General features: G+C 46.9%; 1 protein-coding gene across 2 annotated transcripts in view; it reads right to left on the bottom strand.

Moving 5' to 3' along the window:
* Positions 1-26,912, bottom strand: part of LOC115478072 (exocyst complex component 3-like) — a 142,551-nt gene that overhangs the window by 64,953 nt on the left and 50,686 nt on the right. For both annotated transcript variants that reach the window (XM_030215308.1, XM_030215306.1), the window contains exons 5-8: positions 19,302-19,402; positions 12,816-12,914; positions 6,044-6,176; positions 3,399-3,509 (exon numbers count right to left, since the gene is read on the bottom strand). In XM_030215308.1, coding sequence (XP_030071168.1) covers positions 3,399-3,509; positions 6,044-6,176; positions 12,816-12,914; positions 19,302-19,402 — 444 coding nt within the window. The remainder of the gene's footprint in view (positions 1-3,398; positions 3,510-6,043; positions 6,177-12,815; positions 12,915-19,301; positions 19,403-26,912) is intronic.

The raw sequence follows: 26,912 nt of genomic DNA, 5'->3' as shown, positions 1-26,912 counted from the left end.
TTGCCATTTTTTTCTCACATTTTTTCCTTAAGTGATGCGGTTATGTCAATTAGTGAGATCTTTTTTTTCATGGTTTCCCCACATTTTTATTTATAGTTGCTTTTCTATTTATGCGGTTGGCATTAAATCATTGACCAATATTATCAAATTGACTAACATTCTCTATATGTATGTGATCTTAACGTAGTATATATATATATGGATGTATATACATCACAGCATTATGTTATTTACTCATACTATTATTGATTTTAATTCTAAAATCCATAATTTTAAATGGTCATTTGCTCTTTGTATGTGTACTTTGCATTATTCCATTTTTTTGTTTAAATTTATGTGTGCATATACATTTTTATTGTTCACTGTTTTTATTCATATAGGGTGTGTTTTGTATTTCATTATTATTTCATAAATTTATACACAGTATTTTTTATGATTAGTTTATTATACGTATGTGTTTTATTTTCAATTATTATTATCTTTTTATATTACCTTACAAAATTGCTACACATATACCTTTAAAGTTTATGAGTTCATATAATTTATTATATTTATTGTTTCAACCTTTTCTGTAGATAAAAAATTTTTCTGTCTCTTTATCATACATATCATATATAAATGTATTTTTATAGACTCCTGATGCAGGCCTGACGGCCGAAACACGACATTTGTGTCGAGTCTTCAAACCTTCAATAAAGTTTTATTTAAGAACATCTTCCAGTTTCTGGTATCCTTGGTCGTACTCCCACTTTTTACGCCTTTTTCTGGAGCCATATGGTAACCCTATTGCAGGCTCCAGAAATAGGAGGACAGATTGAGCCAGCTTAGCCTTGCCCCACTCCATCCAGCCATTCCCCCAGTCAGTGGTGTAGCTATGTGGGGCCATGGGGGCCTGGGCCCCCCGTAGATTTGGCCCTGGACCCCCCCCCCCGGTCGACGACCCTCTCTACCCCCTCACCCGCTGCCAACCCTCCCCCATCGCAGGACGTCAGACTCACAGAAACAGAAGAGGACCTCAGCTGGCGGGGGTTGGGTTCCCCCTCTATCAAAGGTAGGTGACGGCGGGGGAGGGTTGGCGGCAGGAGGGGGGGTCGAGAGGGTCGTCGGCAGGGGGGGTCAAAGTTGGTGGCGGCGGCGCCAGGGGGGGCCTAAAATGTGCCCCCTCACCTCGGGCTCTGGACCCCCCTCCTGCCGAAGTCTGGCTACGCCCCTGCCCCCAGTCCTGCTCATTCCAACTCCTGGCTCCACCCCCTTTAGGGCCTTATTTCTGTGGCTGCGGCACCAAGCTGCCTCTCCCTCGGGCAGCAAGAGATGCCTTAATAAAACATTACTTCCTGCTGCCACAGGACCAGAGTCATGATAAGAGCTGTGAGATTATTAACTCATCTACCAATGGAAAGAGAGACTGCTCAGCAGGAGGTCTTGACTTCCCAACGGGAGTGTGGGAGATGACCCACGAAAGAGAGAGTCTCCTGCTGAATGCAGGAGACCTGGCAGATCAGCTCTTTCGAAGTTAAATGGGATTACCGTACTCCCACATAGGTAGGCCTCACATATAACTCATATCCTGACTTTGAACCTTAAGTAGAAAGAAAATACGATGACTCACATAGAAAAATATGCTTGCACTCAGTTTGCTACCATTCAAAAACATGCATATGAAATCCATCGGAAACATTATATTCAAATGAAGGCTAAATAAATGTGAATATAATGGTTCTGATGGATATCTTATGCCTAATCTAAGGGTGCTTGCGGTACCATTACACTATTTTCATTATGGGCCTGATATTCAAACCGCAGGAGGCAGCCCGCAAAAGTGCTGCAATTGGCGCTGAGCCTGGGTATTCAATGCCAGTCTGCAGTGGCTTACCATGGGCGAGGCGGTGGGGCCGGTCCACCCCGGGTGCACTCTGCAAGGAGGTGCAGGGAGCAGCCGCACGGCTGTCGCCTCCGCCGCTTCCCTGTTCCCTCTGATGTTACTTCCTGTTCCGGGGCAGGGAACCGGCAGACTCAACAGTCGTGTGACTGCTCCCTGCATCCCCAGGAAATGATGCGGCGGGGGGTGGAAGTGATGCGCTGGGGGGGGAGGGTGATGCGCCGGTGGGGATGGAGGTGATGTGCCAGGGGAGTGATGCGGCAGGGTGGGGGTGTGCAGTGGCACCCGACATGCCACTGCCAGGCCGTTTCTGGTGACCAGCATTGAATATCTTTTTTGGTTTTGGGCTGGCTCAAACTTAACCGGCTAAGTTAATATTCAGCACCAGCCGGTTAAGTTTATAGTGGCCAAAGATACGACTGCTATTTAGTTGGTCCGATTTGGCAGCTAAATTTAGCCACCCAGCACTTTAATACCTGTGGCTATCATATGATACAGCCGGTTAGCCGCTATGTGCTAACCGTGAATATTCAGTGGAGAAAACCAGCTATATCCCGATGAATATTTGCAGTTAGCTGGCTGAACGCTATTAACCGGCCATTAAATAGCACTGAATATCAGACAGATTATTTATTTATTTATTGCATTTGTACCCCACATTTTCCCACCTATTTGCAGGCTCAATGTGGCTTACATAGTACTGTCAAAGGCGCTTGCCCAGTTGGTTGATAACAAATACAAGGTTGTATAGTGATCGAATGAGGTATATGTGGAGGATCGGAAGGGATGAAGATTGCATGAAGCCCAGTACGATCATTAGTAATGTTATGTTCCTGGGTGAAGAGGTTTACGTTGGGTCGTTGGGGTAGGCCTTTTTGAAGATTATGTTTAGAAATAGGCTATTTATATTCAGAAGCTGTAAAACAATATAATTATTGCCTCTAGCCCTTAAGCTCATGGCAGAAGTATGTCAAAACAAATAGTGAAGAATGGGATCTTGGCTCAGCTCACATGTAGGTCACCTCCCTGACTTCTATTTTCCAAATAATTCCTAAATGTTATGACCTATACACAAGTATCATTAGTAAGTGGAAAAGAATGCTTTCTATCCCCAAGAATTGTCAGGCTGGAAGCATTCTGGCTGGAGCTTATCAAGCTGGAAATAACGGATTTATTTAATATTAAAGGAACAATTCAAACTCAAATCCCTGCTCAGTTTTTAGTTTTGAAAGACAATTGATGAGAAGGTTGTAGTCTTGGAAGGTCAAGTGTCTGTTTTGCATTACGAGTACCACTAACTACCCTTCTCCATTGTGAATACTGCCCATTTAACCCCACTCTCTGTTTCCTATCCTTCAACCAGTTTTTAATCCACAATGGAATTGTGTTCATTTTTCTTTCATTCTGTTTTGAAAACAAACGGAAATAAAAGTAGAAATCTCACTCAGACGTCCTGTTTGATTTCAAATGAAAGCACATCCCCGATTAACAACCAGAATTACAGAAGCTTTATTCTTACCTCATAACTTTCAGCTTTATTCCCCTCAAAATCTGTCAGCCTTTGATTTAAATAATTCAGAGCATCATCAAAATCTTCAGAATCATTGCAGAAGTGATCCTTCAATGCTTTCTAAGTGGGGGGAAAAGAAGCTCCATTAGAACATTAGTTTGACATTTAAAGACATTGCGTAGCGTGAACAAACTTCAGTAAGGAAGGGGTTTCAGTATTAGGGAGCAGAAATGAAAGACTGAACAGCTACCAAATTTTCTTCATTAGGCTGGAAGTTCCTGCTCTTGTGAATCATATGTCGCACACCTGCTGCTACAACCAGAGGCAGAGTGGCTCAAAAAAGTGCACTTCCAGTTTTCTTTTTTTCCTGTGCCTCTGTTTGCTGCCACATGTAGCAAGCATGGGAAAGAAAAACCCAGGATGGTTTCTACCATCACTCAGCCTGTACACTGTTGCCTGCAGCCTTTCAGCTCCGGCTGCTGTCTTAGCAGTCAAGGTTGGGGTTACCAGAGAGCAGTGGCGTAGCCACGGGTGGGCCTGGGTGGGCCAGGGCCCACCCACGTAGGATTCAGGCCCACCCAACAGTAGCACATGTTTAGTGGTATCTGGTGGGGATCCCAAGCTCCACCAGCTGAAGACTTCCCCCTGATGGTAACGAATACGCTACTCTCCGTGATACCGGCACCTGCGCATGCTCAGTTTTCAGGGCATGCCTGCTGCCGACTGCCAAGGTGGAAAGAAACGTTTTCCCGCCAGCTGAGATATTTTTTGGGTGGTTGGGGAGGGGAGGGGGAACACTTGGTGCCCACCCAGTTCTTGCCTAGGCCCACCCAAAATCTGTTGTCTGGCCACGCCCCTGCCAGAGAGAAACTTCAGTCAGGGATAGAGTGTGCGCTGGCTACAGTGTGAGAGTTATTCCAGAAGGTAAAGGGATGAGGGCTGAATTGCTGGGGATAAAGGCCTGAAGGTGAGATGAGGATAACTTATCGTGGGGGGGGGGGGGGGGGGGGGGAAGAGCTAAAGAAGACGAGGAATGGATTACTGGTAGATTAAAGGCTGAAGGGGGGTGAGGAGTGAATTGCTCAGAAAGGAAAGGTGAGGGATAAGTCGCTAAAGAGGGTGAGGGCTCAACTGAGAAACAAGCTGAGGGATAAGTTATTTTGGAGGGTGGCTAAAAAAGGTGAGGGATGAATTGCTCTGGGTGGAGGTGTTAGGGGAGATGAGGGATGTTTGCACAGAATGAGCTGTGAGTCATTTCCACTCTCTTGTATTCTTTGATCCCTTCTCTTACTGATCAGAGCCTTAATGTCAGTGCATGGATCCTGATCACCGCTTTCATGAGAGGCAAGCCTAAGAGAATAACAAGTAAGTAGCCCCACCAATACACAGAAACCTGAGCACACTTTCTTGCATACTTGCCTCCCCCAGCTATACCCTTATGCACTTACTTGAAGTCACCAAGGCCCTTTCCAGTCTGGATCAAGAAAATCCGCCACAGGCAGAGAACTCGAACGCCCCACGAGAAAAACAGGTATAGAAGAAAGTGGGATGTTTGACAAGACTTTTTTTGCTTTCAGGCTGACATCTCGATTGTCCAAGAGCAAGCTTTTCCGAAAAAGGTCTTTTTAAAGACCAACATCATTGCTTACCACACTACGTGTTTCTAAGCGGCTGCATCATCTGTTATTCATCCACAGAGACCCATTTCACTAATCACCGTACCACGTGTTTCTATATGTGGTTATCATCTGCTCTCCGTCGACTGAGACTCCTGATGCAGGCCTAACGGCCGAAACACAATGTTTGTGTCAAGTCTTTTTTCATCAATAAACAACTGTTTTAAGAATTCACTTGTTCAGTGTTTTGGTTTCCCGTGGTCAAACATCCCACTTTCTTCTATACCTTTCCAGTCTGGAAAATGTATGCAGGTAACTGCTTAGGGGCCCTTTTACTAAGTAGTATAATCGTCTACGCATGTCCAACATGCACCAAAATGGAGTTACCGCAGGGCTACCGTGTGGCCCTTGCGGTAATTTCATTTTTGGCGCGCCCGAAAAATAGTTTTTTTTTATTTTTTGGTGCATGTCAGCTACGTGCGCCAAGTAGCATTTGGTGCGCGTAGGTCATTACTGCCTGGTTACTGCGTGACTCTTTATCGCTAGGTCAATGGCTGGCGGTAAGGTCTCAGACCCAAAATTGATGCGCGGCAATTTTCATTTTGCCACATGTCTATTTTCTGCAAAAATTTTAAAAAGGGCTTTGTTTTACAGGTGCGCTGAAAAATGGCTTGGCGCACCCCCTAAACCCATGCCTTCACTACCGCAAGACATTTTTCAGCACACCTTAGTAAAAGGACTCCTTAGTTATCTGAGCAAATTCCTTTCAAATTGACTCGTATTGCTTCCTTTCTGTCTATATCCTTTCAGATACTTTATAAAAATGCCTTGACAATGGCCACAGTTTTAAAAAATGTAATTAGTGTTTACCTAGAATACTGACGCAATTGCATCAGCCGGAGTGGCAACTCTAATGTCCTGCACAAATGATTATAAAGGAAGCTGACTGGAGAATAAACTGAAAAAAATGCATTTTTCTTTCGGTACAAAAGTAGAATGTAGAGATAAGTGAAATTATCAGGTGATCATTCAGAGTACCTTAAATGTTGAAGATAGTGTCTGCAGAAAACTATTTCTTCCCTGTTCTTCTGTTTTCTTTATTGATTCTTCCACTTTCGTATTTATGTTCTGAGGAGCAGAGAGTAACTGTACAAGTCTGTGCCACGTATCCCTGTAAAAACCCGGAAAAAGAGTAGGACATGATAACCAGTCTCTCTATGGGCCCAATGCCCTTGTTGAAAAGCATATTAGACATGATGAACTTCCACATGGCTGCTTTGCAAGTTATCCACACAGTCTTACTAACTTATCTGCAGATATGAATAGAATTTTTATTCTATCTTTGTCATGTTCCCTACCTCAATGCAAGCGGCGTCCTCGGGCTGCGTGGGGTCCTGTCAACACGCACACTTGACTGGCACTGCCTGAGCCATGTGTGTGTAGTCCTCTCTGGGTTTGTTCTGAGAGCGGTGGTTACAGGCTCCTTAATTGCTTTGCTTCCATGCACCTGTTTCTGCTCTCTCTCTCTCTCTCTCTCTCTCTCTCCCCGGCTTCCAGGCTCCTTGATTGCTTTGCTTCCACCCACCTGGGTCTGCTCGTCTTCTGCCTGGCTTCCCTTGCTTCTCTCCTATTGGCTTTCCGGTTCCTCCTTCCCCTGCTCTTGTCCTATGGCTGTGCCCCTTCTCCCTGCTGATGTCAGACGCCAGCACTTTATCAGCTGAGCTCTCCCTGGACTCCATGCTTCGGCTTCTACTTTGGTAGGTGTTTCTAACTCTGTAGTCTGCTTCTTATCTACTGGTCCCTCGTTGCTGACTTTGCCTGTACCTGGATTACACTTCTGCCTGCCGCCTACCTACTGACTTTTCGCCTGCATCTGGATTACTCTCTTGCCTGCCGCCTGCCTACTGACTTTCACCTGCATCTAGATTACTCTCTTGCCTGCCTACTGACTTTCGCCTGCATCTGGATTACTCTCTTGCCTGCCTACTGACTTTCGCCTACATCTGGATTACTCTCTTGCCTGCCTACTGACTTTCGCCTGTACCTGGATTACTCTCTTGCCTGCCGCCTGCCTACTGACTTTCGCCTGTACCTGGATTACTCTCTTCTGCCTGCCACCTGCCTACTGACTTTTGCCTGCATCTGGATTACTCTCTTGCCTGCCGCCTGCCTACTGACTGCCGCTTGTACCTGGATTACTCTCTTGACCTGCTGCCTGCCTGGCCGATACATTCATCACCCCGCTTCCAGCTTCGTCCCGTAAGTCCTGCAGGCTGCCCGCACCTAGGGGCTCAACCTCTGTGGAACGGCGGTCAGCGCAGGTGAAACCCACTGTTGTCCAGCTGCCAAGCAGAACCTGGCCATAGTACCGGGCTCAGCAGCGGTACAAGAACTCACAAGTCTGACAATCTTAGAGAGAGAGGTTCAGGGCAGAGGAGAAGCTTAATAGAGCAGCAGGCTGGGAGCCAGAAAGCTCAGGATCCCGGATTTATATCCCAGACGAGCCCCCATTATCTGTAGGCGCATTTGGGGTCAGATAATCACTCAGATTAGTAATTACTCTGGACTCATTTGCTAGAAGTAAAATATGCACATATTTTGCCCTAGAGGTTCAAGTAGCATCTGTACACAAAAAGGAATATTTCAAGGATGGGACCAGTAAGTAGTAATAACAAAATAAATGAGGATTGATTACTGTTACTTATGTTTGATTTATTCTTACTGTACACAGCCTTGAACGAATTCTTTCAAAAAGGTGGAAAATAAATCCTAATAAATAAATAATATTGACGTGAATGCTAGATGCAAAAAGGTATTTTTTTTTTTTTTGTTACATTTGTACCCTGTGCTTTCCCACTCATGGCAGGCTCAATGCGGCTTACATGGGACAATGGAGGATTAAGTGACTTGCCCAGAGTCACAAGGAGCTGCCTGTGCTGGGAATTGAACTCAGTTCCTCAGTACCAAAGTCCACCACCCTAACCACTAGGCCACTCCTCCACTCCAATTTATAGTCATCCATGTATAATAACAATTAAAACGGAACTGTGAAATTGAATAATTGTACAATTAGGGGTTTAAATTAATTATGATCATCCATGAGAAATTGCTTAAATAGGCTTTAAAGTATTTCTGGAATATCAAATAATTAGGTTTCCATCGGATGAATTTTGAAAGGAAATTCCACCATTTGGTACAGAGGTAAGAGAATCTTGACATATAGATTGACTTGTAGATCAGATTTTTGCAATGGGGATAGTGGAGGGTTAGATAATTTCCCACTCAAAGCGGGTTCATCTCTTCAAAAAGGGAGAGATTGCAAAGGGGGAGATCAATTAAAGGTTGCATATAATCAGGGGTTAAGTGGCAGCTTCTTACCCTCTTTAGGGAGTGCTTTTTTAAATCCCATCAGTTCCTGGATTCGTCTGCTGCTGATGCTAAGGAAGGTAAAATTATGCCTTACCTGATAATTTTCTTTCCTTTAGTCCCAGCAGATGAATCCAGGATCCTGCCCATTCAGCAGCATTTTTTTTAGTTCTGATGGTTGACGAAGGTCACCTTGTCTGTGGTTTCCAAAGGTTTGGTTTATAAAAAAAAAAAAAAAAGAAAGTATCAGCTCTGCCCCAATGGTCCTCAGGTGAGTTTTCTGAACCAACCAGGTCCCATATACATCTGGCCCACAGATGATATGCAGTCCCAGATAATGAGACCCATGGTCTTCCAGCTGGTACTCCTTATAAAAGCTGATACAAGATGGCTTGCTAATGAGATGGATAATGAGGATTACTTTATTACTGTGTCTCCCGTGAGCTTCACTCCTCTAAGCTTCTCACAAAGACCTGGTGCAGATATTCAGCATGTTCTTGGAAGCAGTGGCGTAGCTACGTGGGGCCTGAGGGGGCCGGGGCCCCCGCAGATTCACCCCAGGACCCCCCTCCCGGCGAACCCGCCCCCGCCGCCGCCTACCTTTACTTTTGCTGGCAGGGGATCCCACTCCCCGCCAGCCGACGTCTTCTCAGTCCTTCCTGCACTTCAATTTGTTTGCTGACGTCCTGCACATAATTGTACGTGCAGGACGTCAGACTCAGAGAACAGCTGTTCTCTGAGTCTGACGTCCTGCACGTACAACGTGCAGGCCGTCAGCAAACAAATTGAAGAGCAGGAAGCGACTAAGAAGAAGACGTCGGCTGGCGGGGAGTGGGATCCCCGCCATCAAAAGTAAAGGTAGGCTGCAGCGGCGGCGGGTTTGCGGCGGGGGGGGGGGGCGGCAATGTCGGCGGTGGGGGGGTGGCGCCGGGGGGAGGGCTAAAATGTGCCCCCTCCCCCCGGGCTCCGGACCCCTCTCCCACGGAAGGCTGGCTACGCCCCTGCTTGGAAGATGTCATTCAGAACAGTGCTACAGGAAGTCTTGTAGCATCCATGACAGTATTGCTCAGAAAAGATGGTTTGTGGCCTTAGTCAGGCTTCAAGCCTGCAAGAGGCAAGATACAGGGAACACTTCTACAAATCCCACAGCAGCTCCTTTTAGCCTTGGGAAGCCATTTCACCTTCTGTTGCCTTGAGGTGACTGGAGTTGGTACCGGTAATCCCACTCCTAGGCTCAAGGCCGGCCATACAAAACCATCGTACTTGTGGCAGTCCCCAAAAGTCATTCACAGCTGGTACTTCTGTGCAGGGGAACTAACAACAACAACAACAACAACAGAGAGATTCAACCAAGCCCAATGTATTTTACTATTTATTTATTACTAGTAAAAAAGGCCCGTTTCTGCCTGTGATGAAACGGGCGCTAGCGGGCACGGGACTCCCTTCCCCTCCCCTTACGCTAGTCTCCCTGGTGGTCTAGAGGTACCTGTTCGGTCAGGGCAGGAAAGAAAGAGCGCCCTCTTTCCTGCCCGTAGCGGTGCTGCTAGCTGCCGTGCTGCATCATGTGGGAGTCCGGCTCTCGGCGTTTCAAAATGGCCGCTGAGAGTTGAAGTCTCGCGGGGGCTGTTTCGTTCCTGCCCGAGCGAACAGGTACCGCTAGACCACCAGGGATAGTGGCGTAAGGGGAGGGGAGGTGACAGGGGGGAGAGAAGGTGATGAGGGGAAGGGGGGGCGATCGGGGGCGGGGCGGTACCTTTAAAGGGGCGGGGTGATGGGCACGTCCTCGGCGGCTGCGATTTGTTGGAAGGGGAGGAGTAGGGAAACACGCGCTCCCCGTGCGTTCATTTGCCTTGTTGTGTACGTGTTCCGCCCTCGACGTCATCAGGTGTGACGCGAGGGCGGGGCATGAAGACATGGTTAGAGTTGTGGCTTCACCACCATGAACGTACGAACCGGTGTCTGAGTGCCTGCAGTGACGTCAGTGTCCTCAGAACGTTGAGGGTGCGTTTTATTATAGTAGATGTTTCACCTGTGTTTCAAATTTATATTCCATCTCGCCCCAAGGGCTACAAGGCAGTGTGCAAGAAAGCAAGAGTAATAGTAAGCAATAGCAATATACTTCATAACATCCAAAATTCATACAATAACATGAAATAGTAAGAAAAATCCAGCCTTCAAAGATCACACCTTGTATAACATAATACAAAATAAGTTTAGTGGCTAGTAGCTTTACCATCACAAAGTCTGCTTCATTTTTTTTTTGTTACATTTGTACCCTGCGCTTTCCCACTCATGGCAGGCTCAATGCAGCTTACATGGGGCAATGGAGGGTTAAGTGACTTGCCCAGAGTCACAAGGAGCTGCCTATGCCTGAAGTGAGAATCAAACTCAGTTCCTCAGGACCAAAGTCCACCACCCTAACCACTAGGCCACTCCTCCACTGTTGCTACTATTTGAGATTCTACATGGAATGTTGCTATTCCACTAGCAACACATGTAGAAGGCTGTGCAGGCTTCTACATGGAATGTTGCTAGTGAAATAGCAACATTCCATGTAGAATCTCCAATAGTATCTATTTTATTTTTGTTACATTTGTACCCTGCACTTTTCCACTCATGGCAGGCTCAATGCGGCTTACATGGGGCAATGGAGGGTTAAGTGACTTGCCCAGAGTCACAAGGAGCTGCCTGTGCCGGGGAATCAAACTCAGTTCCTCAGTTCCCCAGGACCAAAGTCCACCACCCTAACCACTAGGCCACTCCTCCCATGTTTTCACTACAAATGTTGGTCCAGAAATCTTCCAGCTCATAGAGAGCTTAGCTCTACTGGGATAAAGCGTCCATGATCCTTTTTTCACAGCTGTTCAGGGTTTTTTTTCTCCTCATTTTATTCCCCTTTGCTTCCAGCCGTGTCACCACAGCAACAATACTCAGGGCTGAGAAACACCAACTCCAGAACCATTTACAATCCAGCACGAATATGCAACTGCGCTACTCTCCCGCATAGGTGTGGTAAATGCCATCCGTGTGTATGTTACAGAATATAAAAACCATCAGGAGCATCTAGTCTGTCTATCAAAACACTGATGCAGAATGGAACAGACCTCCTTCTGTCATTGGAAATTGGGCCCACGTAGGCTGTGAATTGGGCTTTCCAGAAGCCTCTCCCTAGGTATCTAAGATCTTACATTTGGTTTTACATCTTTACATGTTTGCACTGCTTTGTCACTGACCCCCTCCCCTTACCACCCCATCCTTACACCAGTGGCGTAGCCAAGGGTGGCCTAGGGTGAGCCCAGGCCCACCCACTTTGGGTTCAGGCCCACCCAGTAGCAGCATACCTATGATGTGGCTGGCAGGGATCCCCAAGCCCCACCAGCCGAAAACTCCCAACAAGTGTCCCTCCTGAGTACCTTGTAAATAGCAGATCTTCGCCTGCAGTGAGCAGTGACATACATACTGCTCACACCGGCCTCACAGCCTTCCCTCTCATGTATTTCTGCCTAGGCGGAAACAGGAAGCTGCATCAGAGGGAAGACTGCGGAGCCAACATGAGCAGTGTGTATTAGTTGCTGCTCGCTGCCGGTGAAAATCTGCTATTTAAAAGGTATTCAAGTTAGGGAGATGTATAAAAGATCATATGGCATGAAGGCGAGAGAGTGAGAGACCAAATCACTTGTGGGACAGGGTGGAGTTCTTCTGCCCACCCATCTTGGGCCCAGGCCCACCCAAAATTGGGTGTCTGGCTACGCCCCTGCCTTACACACACACACACACCACTATCACCACCGCCAAAGGTCTTCACCTGCTTTTATCATTTAGTAACTGAGGGACAGAAACATTCCTTTATGGGTATGTGTACATGTTACCTTGGCCAGGTTCTGTGCATGTGTACATATATTGATTGATTGCCCTGTCCAGGCTCTGCACTGTTTTGAGCTGGGCAGAGCAAAAGTATAACTGCAGTGTGCACTGAAATGTTTAAAGCATTTTCATTTTTTTCTTTGGCTTTTCGCTCTAATTTTCCATTTCTGTGCACTGTGGAGATACAGCCACAAGTCTCTGCAGCCCAGACCCTTTATGCCCCGCCTCCCTGTGCAAGGGATGCGTTGCTATGAACACCTATCTGTAACCAAAAGCTGTGTGAGCTGATTATTCTGCTGGCTTCATATTAAAGGTATCTATCATATCCTATTTCCTTAGTGAATATGTGAGTTTGTAGTCTATGCACATTTGTCATCTGAAAATACAAAAGAACTCACAAGGTACCAGCAGGAGTCTCTGCTGTTCTAGATCAAGCACGAACCATAAGCATTATCTACCACCCCACCGGAAGCAATGCTACACTCGCTGACATTACAGTAAGAAAGTCATCATTTTAATTCCTCTTTTCCTTTGATGAAATTACAGTTATATTCTGCACTAAGTGGTATGAAATTCTGACCTGAGTATACTGCAGTCCTCTATGACTCTCAGCTCATGATAGATCCAGGCCCCAGAGCTCTGGTCAGGCGCAAGGAATTGTTCTATCAAACGTTCACAGCTAACGGTAAAATAAAAAAAAAAGAAGAAAATCACATCAATTTCACGTTAAATTGTCATTTATGCGTTGATTATAAACAACATGGCATGCCTTTGTCTGATACAGTGGTGTATAAATTAAGACTAACTAAATGAAACACTATTTTATGGTATTTTTCACATTGTTCTAATCATTTAGCACTTTACTAGCTAATTCATAAATACATTATTGCTTTTGGTTAGAATATTTAAGTAAAATGTACCTTGGTGAAGCTGCAAAAGGCAGTGCCTTCAGTTCTAATACTGGAAAAACACTTCAGCTTCAGTCTTATGTTTTGGTAGGTGCCCCCCCTTCACCCATAAGGACTATGGTAGTGGTGTATAGTGGGTTTGGGGGGGGGGTTAGGGGGCTCAGAACACAAGGTAAGGGAGCTATGTACTGTACCTGGGAGCTTTTTCTAAGTCCACTGCAGTGCCCCCTAGGGCGCCCGGTTGGTGTCCTGGCATGTCAGGGGGACCAGTGCACTACGAATGCTGGCTCCTCCCACGACCAAAGGGCTTGCATTTGGTCGTTTCTGAGATGAGCGTCCTTAGTTTCCATTATTGCCAAAAATCAGAAACGACCAAGTCTAAGGACGACCATCTCTAGGGACAACCTAAATGTCAAGATCTGGGCATCCCCAACCGTATTATCGAAATGAAAGATGGACGCCCATCTTATTTCGATAATACGGGTTTCCCTGCCTCTTCGCCGGGACATCCTGCGAGGACATCCTCAGGAAAACTTGGGCGCCCCTTTCGATTATGCCCCTCCATCCCTTCCTATGGGTAGAAAAAAAAACCCAGAATCAAGGACTAAGGATGGGAACAGTCCCTAACAGAGGATCAGACCCCTCCCCAGGCAAGGGATCCCTAGAGATCCTGAGGGTTGCCAGGAAACAGGGGTGGAGATACTATTCTACTTTGGGTGGATAAAAGCAACATATCCTTCCTATAGGAAGAGCAGAATTGGTGGACGAGCTCTCACCAGTCACTGTTCCAGGTAGGAGCTGTGGACACAAGTGTCCCTGCTGAAGAAGGAAAATCATGGGAAGCTGCCAAGGAGTATGAAACCACAGGCTGCTAAAAGTACAGCAGGAATAACACCATTCTTTCTCTCTCCCTTGTTTGTTTTTAACCTGTTTGGGTGAGGAGGCTGTGGAGTGGCTTCTGTGTGATCAGGGCCGTGCCTAGGGTCTCTGGCGCCCCCCTGCAGACTATCAGTTGGCGCGCGTGCCCCCCCCCCCCGGGCCTGCCTGGCTCCAAGGCACGTCTGGGGTGCGATGGAGGAAATGGCTGGGTTTGGCCTGAGCCTCCTCTGCTCCATCCCCGATTCCCCGGCGCTTTAAATTTACCTCTCTCCGCCTCCGGCTCCGACGTCTGCGCGGCGTCAGTGAAAGCGCTGCCTGTCTGACGTCTCTCCACCAGCCTTCCCTTCGCTCGTTCGTTCCCTCTGTGTCCCGCCTTCTTCTGACGTCATTTCCTTGAGGGCGGGACACAGAGGGAACAAACGAGCGAAGGGAAGGCTGGTGGAGAGACGTCAGACAGGCAGCGCTTTCACTGACGCTGCACAGACGTCGGAAGCGGAGCGAGGTAAATTTAAAGCGCCGGGGAATCGGGGATGGAGCGGAGGAGTAAGTTTTTTTTAAAAAATATAGCTCGACGGTGCGGCGCCCTTGAAGGCAGGCGCCCCCCTGCGGCGCTTACCGCGCTTACTGTGTTGGCACGGCCCTGTGTGTGATCCTATGTTGGATGGAGGCCTCCCTCTTCCCCTTCTCTCCCTTCTCTGCCCATAGACAAACAGTGGAGAAGAGGAAAGAATGATGCAAGAAGGATTAATGTTTACTAGAGATGCTGGAGAGCTCTCTTTTCTGTTTTGATTCACAGTTCTGTGTCTTGAGTAAGACAGAGAAAAGAACATGAACTGAAGAGGTGGGAGGGGTTCCCCAGTCTTCAGAGCTGAATCCCTGAACAGCTGACAAAAGAAAAGACGTTCTATAATATGTGGAAACTGTATAAAAAAAGATACAGACGTGGCTTACGTTGCACAATTAAGGACACAGCGGCTGGACCTGTGCAGCTCTAATTACTAATTACACTGTAAAAGTGAAAGGAATGATGGCTTGGCTGGAGCAGCCGGCAACCAGCTTTAAAGTGATAGTAGCTTGCATTCCCTCCTGACTGTCTTTTGTGAAAGCCCACAAGAACGGGGAAAAACTGAAGTTTACTGATCCTTAAAAAGCAAAAGTGTATATATAGATATACAAAAAAAGAGTGGTCTCGGGGGGGGGGGGGGGGCATATAAGTAGCACTACACACACTTTTATGCCAGACAACAGCTGCTATTAGGGAACCTTCCTCAAAAAGTCAAACTTTGCCCTGGGAGAAGGGGAAGGGGGGGATTTTCCACTCGGAGAGGTAAGCACATCTCCATCATCAAGCACCCCTCTAAGCCCCGGGTCCAAAATACAAGTTATTTATTTGTTACATTTGTATCCCACATTTTCCCACCTGTGGCTTACATATTTGGCTCCTTGAGCTGGTGTAAATGCTGATGGGGAACCTTTCTGATGTATATATGTGTGTTGTTTTGAAATATGGCTCACATGCATATATTTTGAAGGAACACCCAAATCACACCGAGGACATGCCTTCCTTCTGTACATTTTAAAGCGTACATGCCAGTGGTGTGGGCTGGGGTGGGCCCAGGCCCACCCACTTTAGGTTCAGGCCCACCAAGTAGCAGCACACCTATAATGTGGCTGGCAGGGACCCCAAGCCCCACCACCCAAAAACTCCCAACAACTGTTTGCTGCTGGTGAAAATTTGCTATTTAAAATGTATATGGGGGAGAGGGGATGTTTGAAAGACCATATGGCATGCAGGCAAGAGAGGGAGAAACCAAATCACTTGTAGGACAAGGCGGAGTTCTGCCCACCCACCTTGGGTCCAGGCCCACCCAAACTTGGGTGTCTGGCTACGCCCCTGGTACATGCTGCCATCTACAAACAAAGTGACTTTTCTAAAATTGCCACTTTCACGTACCTGCAAATTTGCATGTGTAAGTCCTCTATTTGCATGTGCAAACGGCACCTAAGCCGCTAAAATTTTCCCTAAATACATTCTTCAGCTTTGTAGCAGTACTCTTTAATATGAGTATTCCAGCATGAATGGAATATAGAAATCAAAACTTAAACATTTTTGTACAGGTAATACATTTATAGAATATACAAAACTTTTATTCACACTGTTATACAAACAAAACAAAAAAAAAAAGCAACACTGGGCCTTCAAGACTAGGACAACAGGAGTACTTTATTGACAGGTGACCCGACACGGGCCGTGTTTCGGCGTCAAATGACGCCTGCCTCAGGGGTCAAAATATGATTCCGCAATATATAAATTCGTGCAGGTCAAGTGCCCCGGGGTCTGGTGGGTTGCATCCGGCAGCTTTCGCGTTCCTTCAGGGCAGTCAGCACAGAGTCCGGAGAGACAACGGCACCTACCAGCTGCTCCCACGCATCTCGCGTGTAAAAGTCCACCGTGTGCGCGCGAGATAGCCTTAGAGCTCGGGCCAGGAAGCGGCAAAGAGCGCGCAGCCGGGGCACCAGTTCTCGCTGGTCCTAGTCTAGAAGGTCCAGTGTTGCTTTTTTGTCTGTATGCTGTATTGCCCTCTCTATTTGCTTTATTCATACTGTTATAAACACTTGCATTTAAAATCCACAAGATGAGATGAGGGAATCTAAGACCCAGCCTAAACAGTTTGATCTTCATTAATTCAGGAACATTTTTGTGGACTGTGACACTGCTGTTATGGACTGCGTTTAGGTCTTTAGAAACTGATTTATTATGAGATTATCTTCAGTCTATTAGAGTCCCTCATCTCATCTCCTTAGTTTGATAGTGGATTTTAAATGCAAGTGTTAATAACGGTATGAATAAAAGGGCCTCTTTTACTGAGGCACGTAAGCGTCTACGCGCCAAAATGGACTTACTGCCCGACTACCATGTATGTGGCTATTGCAGTAATTTCATTTTTGGTGCGCATCTGCTACGCGCGTCTGAAAAATATTTTTATTTGCCGGTGCGTGTAGTGAACATGCGCCAAGTGGCATCTGGCGCACGTAGGTCATTACCGCCCAAATTTTTTACCACTAGGTCTATGGCTGGGGGTAAGGTCTGAGACCCAAAATGGGCGCGCGGCAATTTTGATTTTGCCGCACGTCCATTTTCGGGGGGAAAAAAAGAGGCCTTTTTTACAGGCACACTGAAAAATTATTCTGCACGCGCCCAAAGCCCACGCCTACACTCCCGCAGGCCACTTTTTACTGTGGCTTAGTAAAAGGACCCCTAAATGTATTACCCCATGTGTTTTCAGTTCTAGAATATAGAAATACCACCAAGGCCTGAAACTGCCCAGCAGTGTCATGGGCGTAGTTTGGGGGGGTGAGGGGGGCAGTGGCCCCCCAAATGAGCTGCCACCCCATCTCTTCAACAAAGCATACAAAGAAAACCCAGAACCTTACTAATCCACTGCTGAAAACCTACTGTCTACTATACCTAATAAATGCCTTCCTTCTACTCTTTACTTCTTCCCTTAACTAATCTCTATACAACAATAATTGTACCTGACATCCCAGAATAATTGTGTTAACAAAACTATCCAGCTTATAATCGAAAGAGAAAAATGCCTATATTCCGACCTAAATCAGGACATAGACGTCTTTCTCATGCGGGTGCCCAAATCGGTATAATCGAAAGCCGATTTTGGGCATTTCCAACTGCACTCCGTTGCGGGAACGAATAAAGTTGATGGGGGCGTGTTGGAGGCGTGGTGAAGGCGGAACTGGGGTGTGGTTATCGGCCGAGCAGAGATGTGCGCGCTCGGCCGAAAATGGAAAAAAGAAAGGCGTTTTTAGAGAGAATTTAGGTCACTTTTGTTGGACCTGTTTTTTTCACGAACAGGTCCCAAAAAAGTGCCCTAAATGACCAGATGACCACCAGAGGGAGCCGGGGATGACCTCCCCTGACTCCCCCAGTGGTCACTAACCCCCTCCCACCAAAAAAACACGAATGTTAAACACTTTTTTTTCCAGCTTGTAAGCCAGCCTCAAATGTCATCCCCAGCTTCATGGCAGCAGTATGCAGGTCCCGGAGCAATTTTAGTTTAGTTGGTGCTGCGCGGGACCCATGCAGAGAGGAAAAATCGGAAGAAAAAAAAAAAACAAGCAAGTGCAGTCAGGGACGTCTAAATTAACACGATAGTAAAAGATCAGTGTTCTAGCCACTGCACCACATTATTCAGGTGCTTAGAAGTCCTTCCCTTTCCATTAAGTCCCTCCAAGTTTGTGTCAGCCAATCACAGCTGTTTAGCTGACACCGATGTCAGCTAAACGAGCTGTGATTGACTGACACAAACTTGGAGGGACTTAATGGAAAGGGAAGGATATCGTGTTAATTTGGACGTCCCTGACGGCACTTGCTTGTTTTTTTTTTTTCTTCCGATTTTTCCTCTCTGCATGGGTCCCGCGCAGCACCAACTAAACTAAAATTGCTCTGGGAACCTGCATACTGCTGTCATGGAGCTAGGTATGATATTTGAGGCTGGCATAGAGGCATCTCAGGGGGACCAGTACACTACCAATGCTGGCCCCTCCCATGACCAAATGCCTTGGATTTGGTCATTTTTGAGCTGGGCCGCTTCGGTTTCGATTATCGCTAAAAAACAAAAACGCCCAGCTCAAAACATGCCCTAATCCAATGTATTTTCGAAAAAAAAGATGGATGTCCATTTTTTTCGAAAATACAGTTCGGCCCGCCCCTTCACGGACCCGTTCTCAGAGATGGACGTTCTTACACATAGGCGTTCGCATTCGATTATGCCCCTCTATGTAAGCCACTTTGAGCCTGCAAATAGGTGGGAAAAAGGTGGGATACAAATGCAATAAATAAAATAAATAAATAAATCCTCCAATCCCTGAGCCTCCGGGCCCGGCAGCCTCTGCGAGAAAGCAGCACGCACGCTGCTTTAGACCTGCCCCCCGGAAGCCTTTCTTTCTCCTTCAACTTCCTGTTCCCGTGCAGGCGGGAAGCTGTAGGAGAGAGAAAGGCCTCCGGGGCAGGTCTAAAGCAGCGTGCATGCTTCTTTCGCTGAGGCTGCTGGTGGCTTGGGGAACTGGAAGACGGGGGAGGGTGATACCGGGCGCCACTGGAAGACTCGGGGGGGGGGGGGTGGCGGCAGGAGAGAGACACACCCCATCCTTTGCTCCCCCAAATGAATCTGTCAAACTACGCCCATGAGCACTCTGATGCCATCTTTTCTCTGCAAATACCAACTGACTGGTACTGAAAAGTTTCTAGGGTCTCCTACCTGTGGATGCACTGAAGGAACTCTTCCAGATACACAGCTTGAACGTTGTTAGTTAAATTACTGCTGATACCCTGGACATCCTCTATTGCTGTTGCAAATACCTGTGAATACCAGAGAGATACAAAGACTGAAAACCATTCCACTCTATCCTGGTCCAAGCTGTTACAGTCTTCCTACCTCTCCCTCCGCACCTCCAGTCTTTTAGTCCTAAACACTGGGTTTAATTTAGCAAAAGATTTTCTTGATGGCGAAGAATGGGGGAAAACAGTTTGATAAATCAGGCTCTACATTTGCATATCCATTTTCTCTCCAGTGTTAAAACAGTGCTGCAATAAGAAAAAAATATGTCTCTCCCAGACTTAGTAAAAAAAAACCTGCTGATTTTTAGATACACAACTGTATTCATTCAGTCTTCATAGGCTTTATTCTAAAGAGATTTTTCCATTTGCACAGGATTTTCTAATAATGCTTGGGAGTGAAATTAACAATATAACGTGGTTCTGCACACTAATTATATCATCAAAATAGCCATAAAATATTGATATTATTACTGTCATTCACAGATCTCCAACCTTTCCACTAGGCAGTAGACAGTACATGAGATTTCAGGTATTTTCAGCCTTGACAACGCGGTCATGTGGTTTTTTGGTTTGTTTGTTTGTTTGTTTGTTGTTGTTTTTTTGCATGACTACTCAGCACAACAGAATATATGTCTGAAAGGGAACCTCTGAAAAATCAAGGTGTCAGCATGTAGGACTCCACCATGGGTATCTTTTTGACCTAAGTAACAATATACAGTGCCTTCTAAAAGTCTTCACACCATTTTTCACACTCTACCATCCAGGGGCGTAGCTAGGTGGGGCCATGGGGGCATGGGCCCCCACAGATTTAGCCCTGGCCCCCTCTACTTTCAACCCCCCCCCCCCGGCGGCGCCCCTCCCCCACCACTTTCGACCCCCCCCGGCCAGCACTGCCGCCCCTCCCCCGCCACCAGGTACCTTTGCTGGCGGGGGTCCCCAACCCCATTCAGCGCCAGTCTCCGTGCAGCGCTTCCACACGGAGGTGAGAGGCACTGTTAGGTCAGTGCAGGGGGCCCGATATGGAGGGGGGCAGGAGCGGCGGCAGGGATGGGGGGGAGGGTGGAGGTTGGTGCGCGCGATGTTCGTTTCCAGGCTCCAGCGGCAGCGGCCGACAGTCCGACTCCGTTTCCCTCTCAGTTCCGCCCTCTGATGTCATCACGTCTTGACGCGAGGGCGGGACAGAGAGGGAAGTCTCTACTGCGCATTTGCAGGTGAGTCGGTCACTTGCCATTTATATGTTTGATGTCTACTAACTTTGTACAGAGGGATGGTGCAGGTTTTTGTCTATTCTTCATGGCAAAATAGCTCAAACTGTTACGGCTGCCTGGAGCTCATCTGTGGTCTGCAGTCTTAAAGTCTTGTCACAGATTGTTGGATTAAGGTCTAGACTTTAATTGAGCTACTTCCGGGGGAATTCTGCACAAAAATATTTCAAATCCTGTACCAACTTTTTGAAAATTCTGCATTCTTAGTGAATAATTTTTGTGTAGAATTCCTCCATCACAGAGGTCTGGTCCTCCCTGACCCAGGTCTGACACCTCCCAGCTTTCTTCCTACTCTGGCTACACTCCCATCCTCCGTCCCCCCAACAACTGTTTCATTCCCCAGCTAAGGCCCCTTTACCAAGTGTAGCGAAAGGGGGCTGGTGCTGGCGTCGGCACGTGTTTTACACGTGCGCCGAGGCCCTCTTTAACCGCAGCTAATAAAAGGGAAGTCTCACCTTCCTGCAGGAAATGGCCATGTGGCAAATGAAGTACTTGCCGTGTGGCCATTTCAGTGGGTAGTCCTTACCATCACCCACTGAGGTGGCGGTAAGGGCTCCAGTGTTATCCCAGCAGTAACTGGGCAGCACGTGGCACTACCCGATTACTGCCAGGTACACTCCGGCGCTAAAAAAATTAATACATTTTTGTAGTGCCGGAAATGATGGCATGGTAGGGGGGGAAAGTACCACTGGGCTGCTGTGGTAGCCTGGCAGTACTTCCTGTATAGCGAGCAGTAAGCCCGCATTGGGCTTACCAACGCTTAGAAAATGGAGCCCTTTGCTTGAAAGCCTACTTAGGCTTTTAGGAACATAAGAATAGCCATACTTGGTCAGACCAATGGTCCATCTAGCCCAGTATTCTGCTTCCAACAGTGGCCAATCCAGGTCACAAGTACCTGATAGAAACCCAAAATAGTAGCAAGATTCATGCTATTGATCCCAAGGACATGGAGTGGCTTTCCCCATGTCTAAAGTTTACCTTTCCCCGAGTTTAAAAGCAATTTCCAAGCAAATAGCTTACCAGTGAAGTTCTGTCCTGCTCTGGAAGTCCTCTCACAACACCTCAATCTTTCTCCTCCCACAGGTTCAACCCTCAGTCTTCTCTGCCTTTTCTCCAGGGTGCAAATAAAGACCCTCAGTTCTTTCTCCATCACTCCCCTTTTCTGATACCCTCTTGACACACACTTCTTCCCAGCACTTTCTCTCTCTTACCACCCTCCTCGTTCCATCATCTCAAATTCCTGCCCCCTACACCTACATAACATTGAACTATCTCAGACCCTGCATGGCATACGCGTTTACCTCCATAATTTGCTCACAACCCCCAAGGCACTGACTTACCCCAATACAGCTCTCTCTCAGATCCCCCCCCCCATCTCTTTTTCAACACTCCCTTGCACAACCACCCTATAGTTCTCTCTCAATTCCCCATGCACTCACTCCTACCCAGGGTTGCCAGGTGGAAAATTTTTTTCCCACCCAATCCAGCCTAAAAACAGCCCAAAACCCGCCCAAACTCAAACCCCGCCCCTGACACCCCCACCCTCGCGTCATCACCCCGCCCCCGCCGTCATCAACCCGCCCCCGCCATCATCGGCCCCACCTCCCCCGTCACCGGCCCCGCCTCCCCCGCCATCGGCCCCCGCCCAGAACGTCACTAACCCCGCCCAAAACGTCACTAACCCCGCCCCCCGCGGCCGAAAAAACCGCAGAAAAGAAAAAAAGAAGCCCAAAAAACCACGACCCGCCGCGGGCAAAAATTTCCCGCAGCGGGTCGCGGAAAACCGCCCAATTGGGCGGTAAAACCGCCCACCTGGCAACACTGCTCCTACCCCAATAGTTTTTTTCTCCTGAATTCTGCTGTGGCACTCTCCTAGTTCTCTCTCCCCCCCCCCACCCCCACTATGCTCCCCCCACACCTACTCCAAGCTTGGCCTCTCCTGCCAAGGCATCTCCTGCTCTTCACCCCTCATATCTCAAATTTGGCTACACCATCCAAGCACCCCCCCCCCCCCCATTTGAATAACTTTATTCTGAAGTTCTATCAGCAGTCCTATGTTTCACATGTTTAAAGTTATTTAAAATGAATTTCTAATCTAATCTGGTATTTATACTCCATTGAATCCCCGGAGGTACAAAGCAGATTAGACAATAATATAAAAACAACAAGAACCAGTACATTTAACTGGGATGGTACAAGGAAATCGATAAAATAGCACATACGGTAATTAACGTAAGAATTTTTTTAATACAAAATGTTTTAACAACACGACGAAAGCAGAAATAAGAATTAATACACGAATTCCAACATAAAACATCTTGATAGCAGCAAGAACTTAAAAACAAATTCTTAAAGTGTGCACATCTTTAGAAGTAGGAAACTAAACGGTACCCAGAGAAAAAGATCTAACGTTACTAGGAAAAGAAACTAATTCTACAAAATATTCTGGGCCAAGTCCTGCAAAATCTGGCAGCCAGTGTAACTGAGGAGGCCTTTTACAAAGGTGCGTAGGCGCCTATGCGTGTCCAACATGTGTCAAATTGGCACTACTGCCCAGCTACTGCGTGCCCCGGGCAGTAATTCCATTTTTGGTGCGCGCCCAAAACACACAGTAGAAAATATTTCCTATTTTCTGCCACGTGGCACTTACCCTGTGGTAACTGGAAGTTAATGCGTGCTGGACGCTTACTGCCCAGTTAGCACATGAGACCTTACTGCTAAGTCAATAGGTGGCCGTAAGGTCTCAGGCCGAAAATGGACGTGCACTTTTCATTTTGCCGCACATCCATTTTACGGCACATTTTTTAAAAATCCTTTTTTTTTTTTTAGGACTTCCGTCGGGACATGAGCTGAGCAGCAGCGTGTGGCTCGAGCTCTGAGACCCCTGCCCAAAAATTTAAACTAATCGGAAGGTGCCCAAAGTCAGATCTCGCGGAAAGTGGGGTAATTTATGGACAAATACCTCAGCAGGTCTCCATTAGCGATGGCACAAAAATTCGGCAAAAAAAGAGAAAATAAAGACGAACGCGCAGGAGACCAAGATGGCGGAAATACCCACTCCGCAAACGGAAGGCTTTTCGGAAGCACAACTCCAGCAAATCACGATGGCAGTAGCGAAGGCATGGGACCCGAAATGGGCGGCAGTAGAGCACAAGTTGGAAGAACTTAATACAAGGCTAGATGGAGTGGGCATTCGAATGGGGGACCTCGAAACCCGAGTGTCGGCCCTGGAAGATGAAGGGTGCGGATATGGCCCAGACATAGCCACTCTCACGAAACAGCTCCACGAATACCACAACAAATTAGAGGATTTAGAAAATCGCTCCAGGAGGAGCAATATACGGTTGGTGGGGATACCAGAAACTATTCCTGAAAAGAATTTAACCACCTGGCTTGAAACATGGCTAGCCAAAGAACTAGCATTAACAGACACCATGGGGCCGTTCGTAGTAGAACGAGCTCACCGCGTGGGACGCAAGGCTGAAGAACAAGCGCGCCCGCGAGTAATTATAGCCAAGATACTAAACTACAGGCATCGGATGGAGATTTTGCAGGGATTCAGGATGCGGAGGGACTCTTTGACACATGATGGGCACAAAGTATTAATTTTTCAAGATTTCTCGACTGAGGTGCAACTGCGGAGGCGACAGTACCACCCGTTATGCTCTGCACTTGTGAATAAAGGCATAAGGTTTTCCCTCCAATTCAAAGCAACTCTGCGGATGTTAATCCAGGGTCAGTGGAAATCATTTAAAACGGTGACAGAAGCAAAGAAAGCAGCGCTGGAAGAAGGCTTACTAGAAAAAATCTAGTGGCAACGCGATTCAGTAAGGCACCAGAGAAAAGGTACATTGGACAGAATGGGCAGGGGCCTCATGTGCCTAGGGGGTCACTTCTCCACAGACAGGCTAGACCTGGAGCGAGAGAAGGGGGGTTTAATAGAGAGGGGGGGAAGAAAGCGGGAGGGGGTGGGGGAGGAATAAGGAGGATAGAGGATATGGGGGGGAAAGAAATAGTAAGGATAGACAAAGGTAAAAAGATAGGGGTAAACAACGGGTTAAGCGGACTCCCAAATAGAACATATGAGGGGGAAACACGGGTAGCAGAATTAGCAGATAAACCAACCACAAGAGATCACCATGCCGGTTAGATTAACAACCTGGAACGTCGGGGGGATTAACTCCCCGATCAAATGAGCTAAAATCCTAACGGCCCTGAAGCGTCATAACGCGGACATAGCGTGTCTGCAAGAAACACATTTATCAGACCTAGAACATGCCAAGTTGAAGAGGAGCTGGGTGGGGGAGGTGTTTTCCTTGGAGGCCCTCGGGAAGAAAGGAGGGATTGCAATTTTATTTAGGAAAGGATTAACATATAAGGCCTCCCGGGAGGACTCTGGGGAAGACGGGAGATATTTAATATTAAAAATATGGCTATCCGGTATGGAACTTATTCTAGTAACAGTCTATGGGCCGAACATTCATGACCCCTCATTCCTGAGGTCCCTGATGGCCAAATGTGCTAAATATAATAACAAAAGATTGGTAGTGGTGGGAGATTTTAATTTAGTGTTTAACCCTCAAATGGATTGCTCAAACAGAGACTCTTCCCATCACCTAGGCACAAGGGCTAGAGAATTAGGGTCGTTTTCTAAAACACTTAACTTGATCGACGCATGGAGAACATTGCACCCGACTGAAAGAGAGTATTCTCATAGGTCTAGAGCCCACGACACATTAAGTAGGTTGGATTATATTTTGATAGACAGTTTAACACTACCGCATTTAATAGGGGCAACCATTGGCCCGGAAGAAATATCAGATCATGCGGCCGTATGGATAGATTTGGAGCTGCAAGCAGATAACCAAAGTGGGAGAGGGTGGAGATTCCCGGCATACTTATATACGGATGAGAAATTTATCAAATATTTACATATGAAATGGGAAGGCTACGCCCAGAACAATAGACAACATGTTCAGACGCAACCAGTCCTCTTCTGGGAAGCGTCCAAGGCGGTCTTGAGGGAGGAAATCTTGGCATATTGCAGCAAAAAGAATAAAAGTAGAGCAGCAGGAATCCTGTTATTAGAATCCAGATTGAAAAAAGCTCAGAAGAGATATACCCAGAATTCAACCAAGGTAAATCTAGACACAGTGAAGTCACTGCAAATTGCCTTAAATACTAAACTACATGAAATTGAAAATAGATCGGCTCTATACTATAAATACAGACTCCATAGATTTGGGAATAAATCGGGACGCTTGTTGGCAGGAGTAATTAAAGGATGGGGGGGTTCTAGGACAGTGACCACAATACGGAACAGTCAGGGTAGGTTAACCAGCAACCCTAAAGAAATAACCCAAGTCTTCACTGAATATTTTCAGACTCTGTACACTAACCAAACACAATTATCAGAGACAGCTTTAAATGATTATTTGAGAAACGTTAGGATACCACAGATTACTCAGCAACAGCGGGAAGGCTTAAATTTGCCATTAACATTAGTAGAATTACAGAAGGCAATAAAAGAGTTAAAATTAAGATCAGCCCCAGGTCCAGATGGGCTATCAGGGGAGTATTATAAACTAATACCACCGCAGGCACAAGCTCATCTACTAGCTTATTATGAAGAAGTGATTGAGATGGGAGAACTACCCGCATATGCCAATGTAGCATATATAACATTGATTCCAAAGGCGGGCAAGTCACCAGAAAGACCAGGGTCCTACAGGCCCATCTCACTGCTGAACGTAGAAGTCAAATTATTAGCAAAAATTATGGCAGAACGTTTGGCGCAATACTTCCCTGACCTGGTGGGCCAAGACCAAGTAGGGTTTATTCGGAGAAGGCGGGCAGTACACAATGTTAGAAAGCTACTGGTGGCCTTGTCGGTATGCAAGACAAAAAAAATACCGGTGTGGATACTAAGCTTGGATGCCGAAAAGGCCTTTGACCACGTCAATTGGGAATACTTGGAACAAGTACTGGCAAGAATGGGAATCACGGGATGGTTTAGGGAGGTAATAAAATCATTATATAATAACCCGAGAGCCAGTGTAATAGTCAATGGGGGGAAGGGCAATGAATTTCGGATTAGCAAAGGAACTAGACAGGGTTGTCCGCTCTCCCCACTCCTATTTGTACTGGCATTAGAACCACTATTAAGAACTATTGTGGCCAATCAAGAAATACAGGGAGTTACAGTGGCGGGCCGGCAAATAAAAGTGCTGGCCTACGCAGATGACCTGTTATTGGTATTAACTGAC

Source organism: Microcaecilia unicolor, chromosome 9, assembly GCF_901765095.1.
Source record: "Microcaecilia unicolor chromosome 9, aMicUni1.1, whole genome shotgun sequence".
NCBI lineage: Eukaryota > Metazoa > Chordata > Amphibia > Gymnophiona > Siphonopidae > Microcaecilia > Microcaecilia unicolor.
The sequence above is the reverse complement of the archived record's forward strand: the minus strand, read 5'-3'. Positions and strand labels throughout refer to the sequence as shown.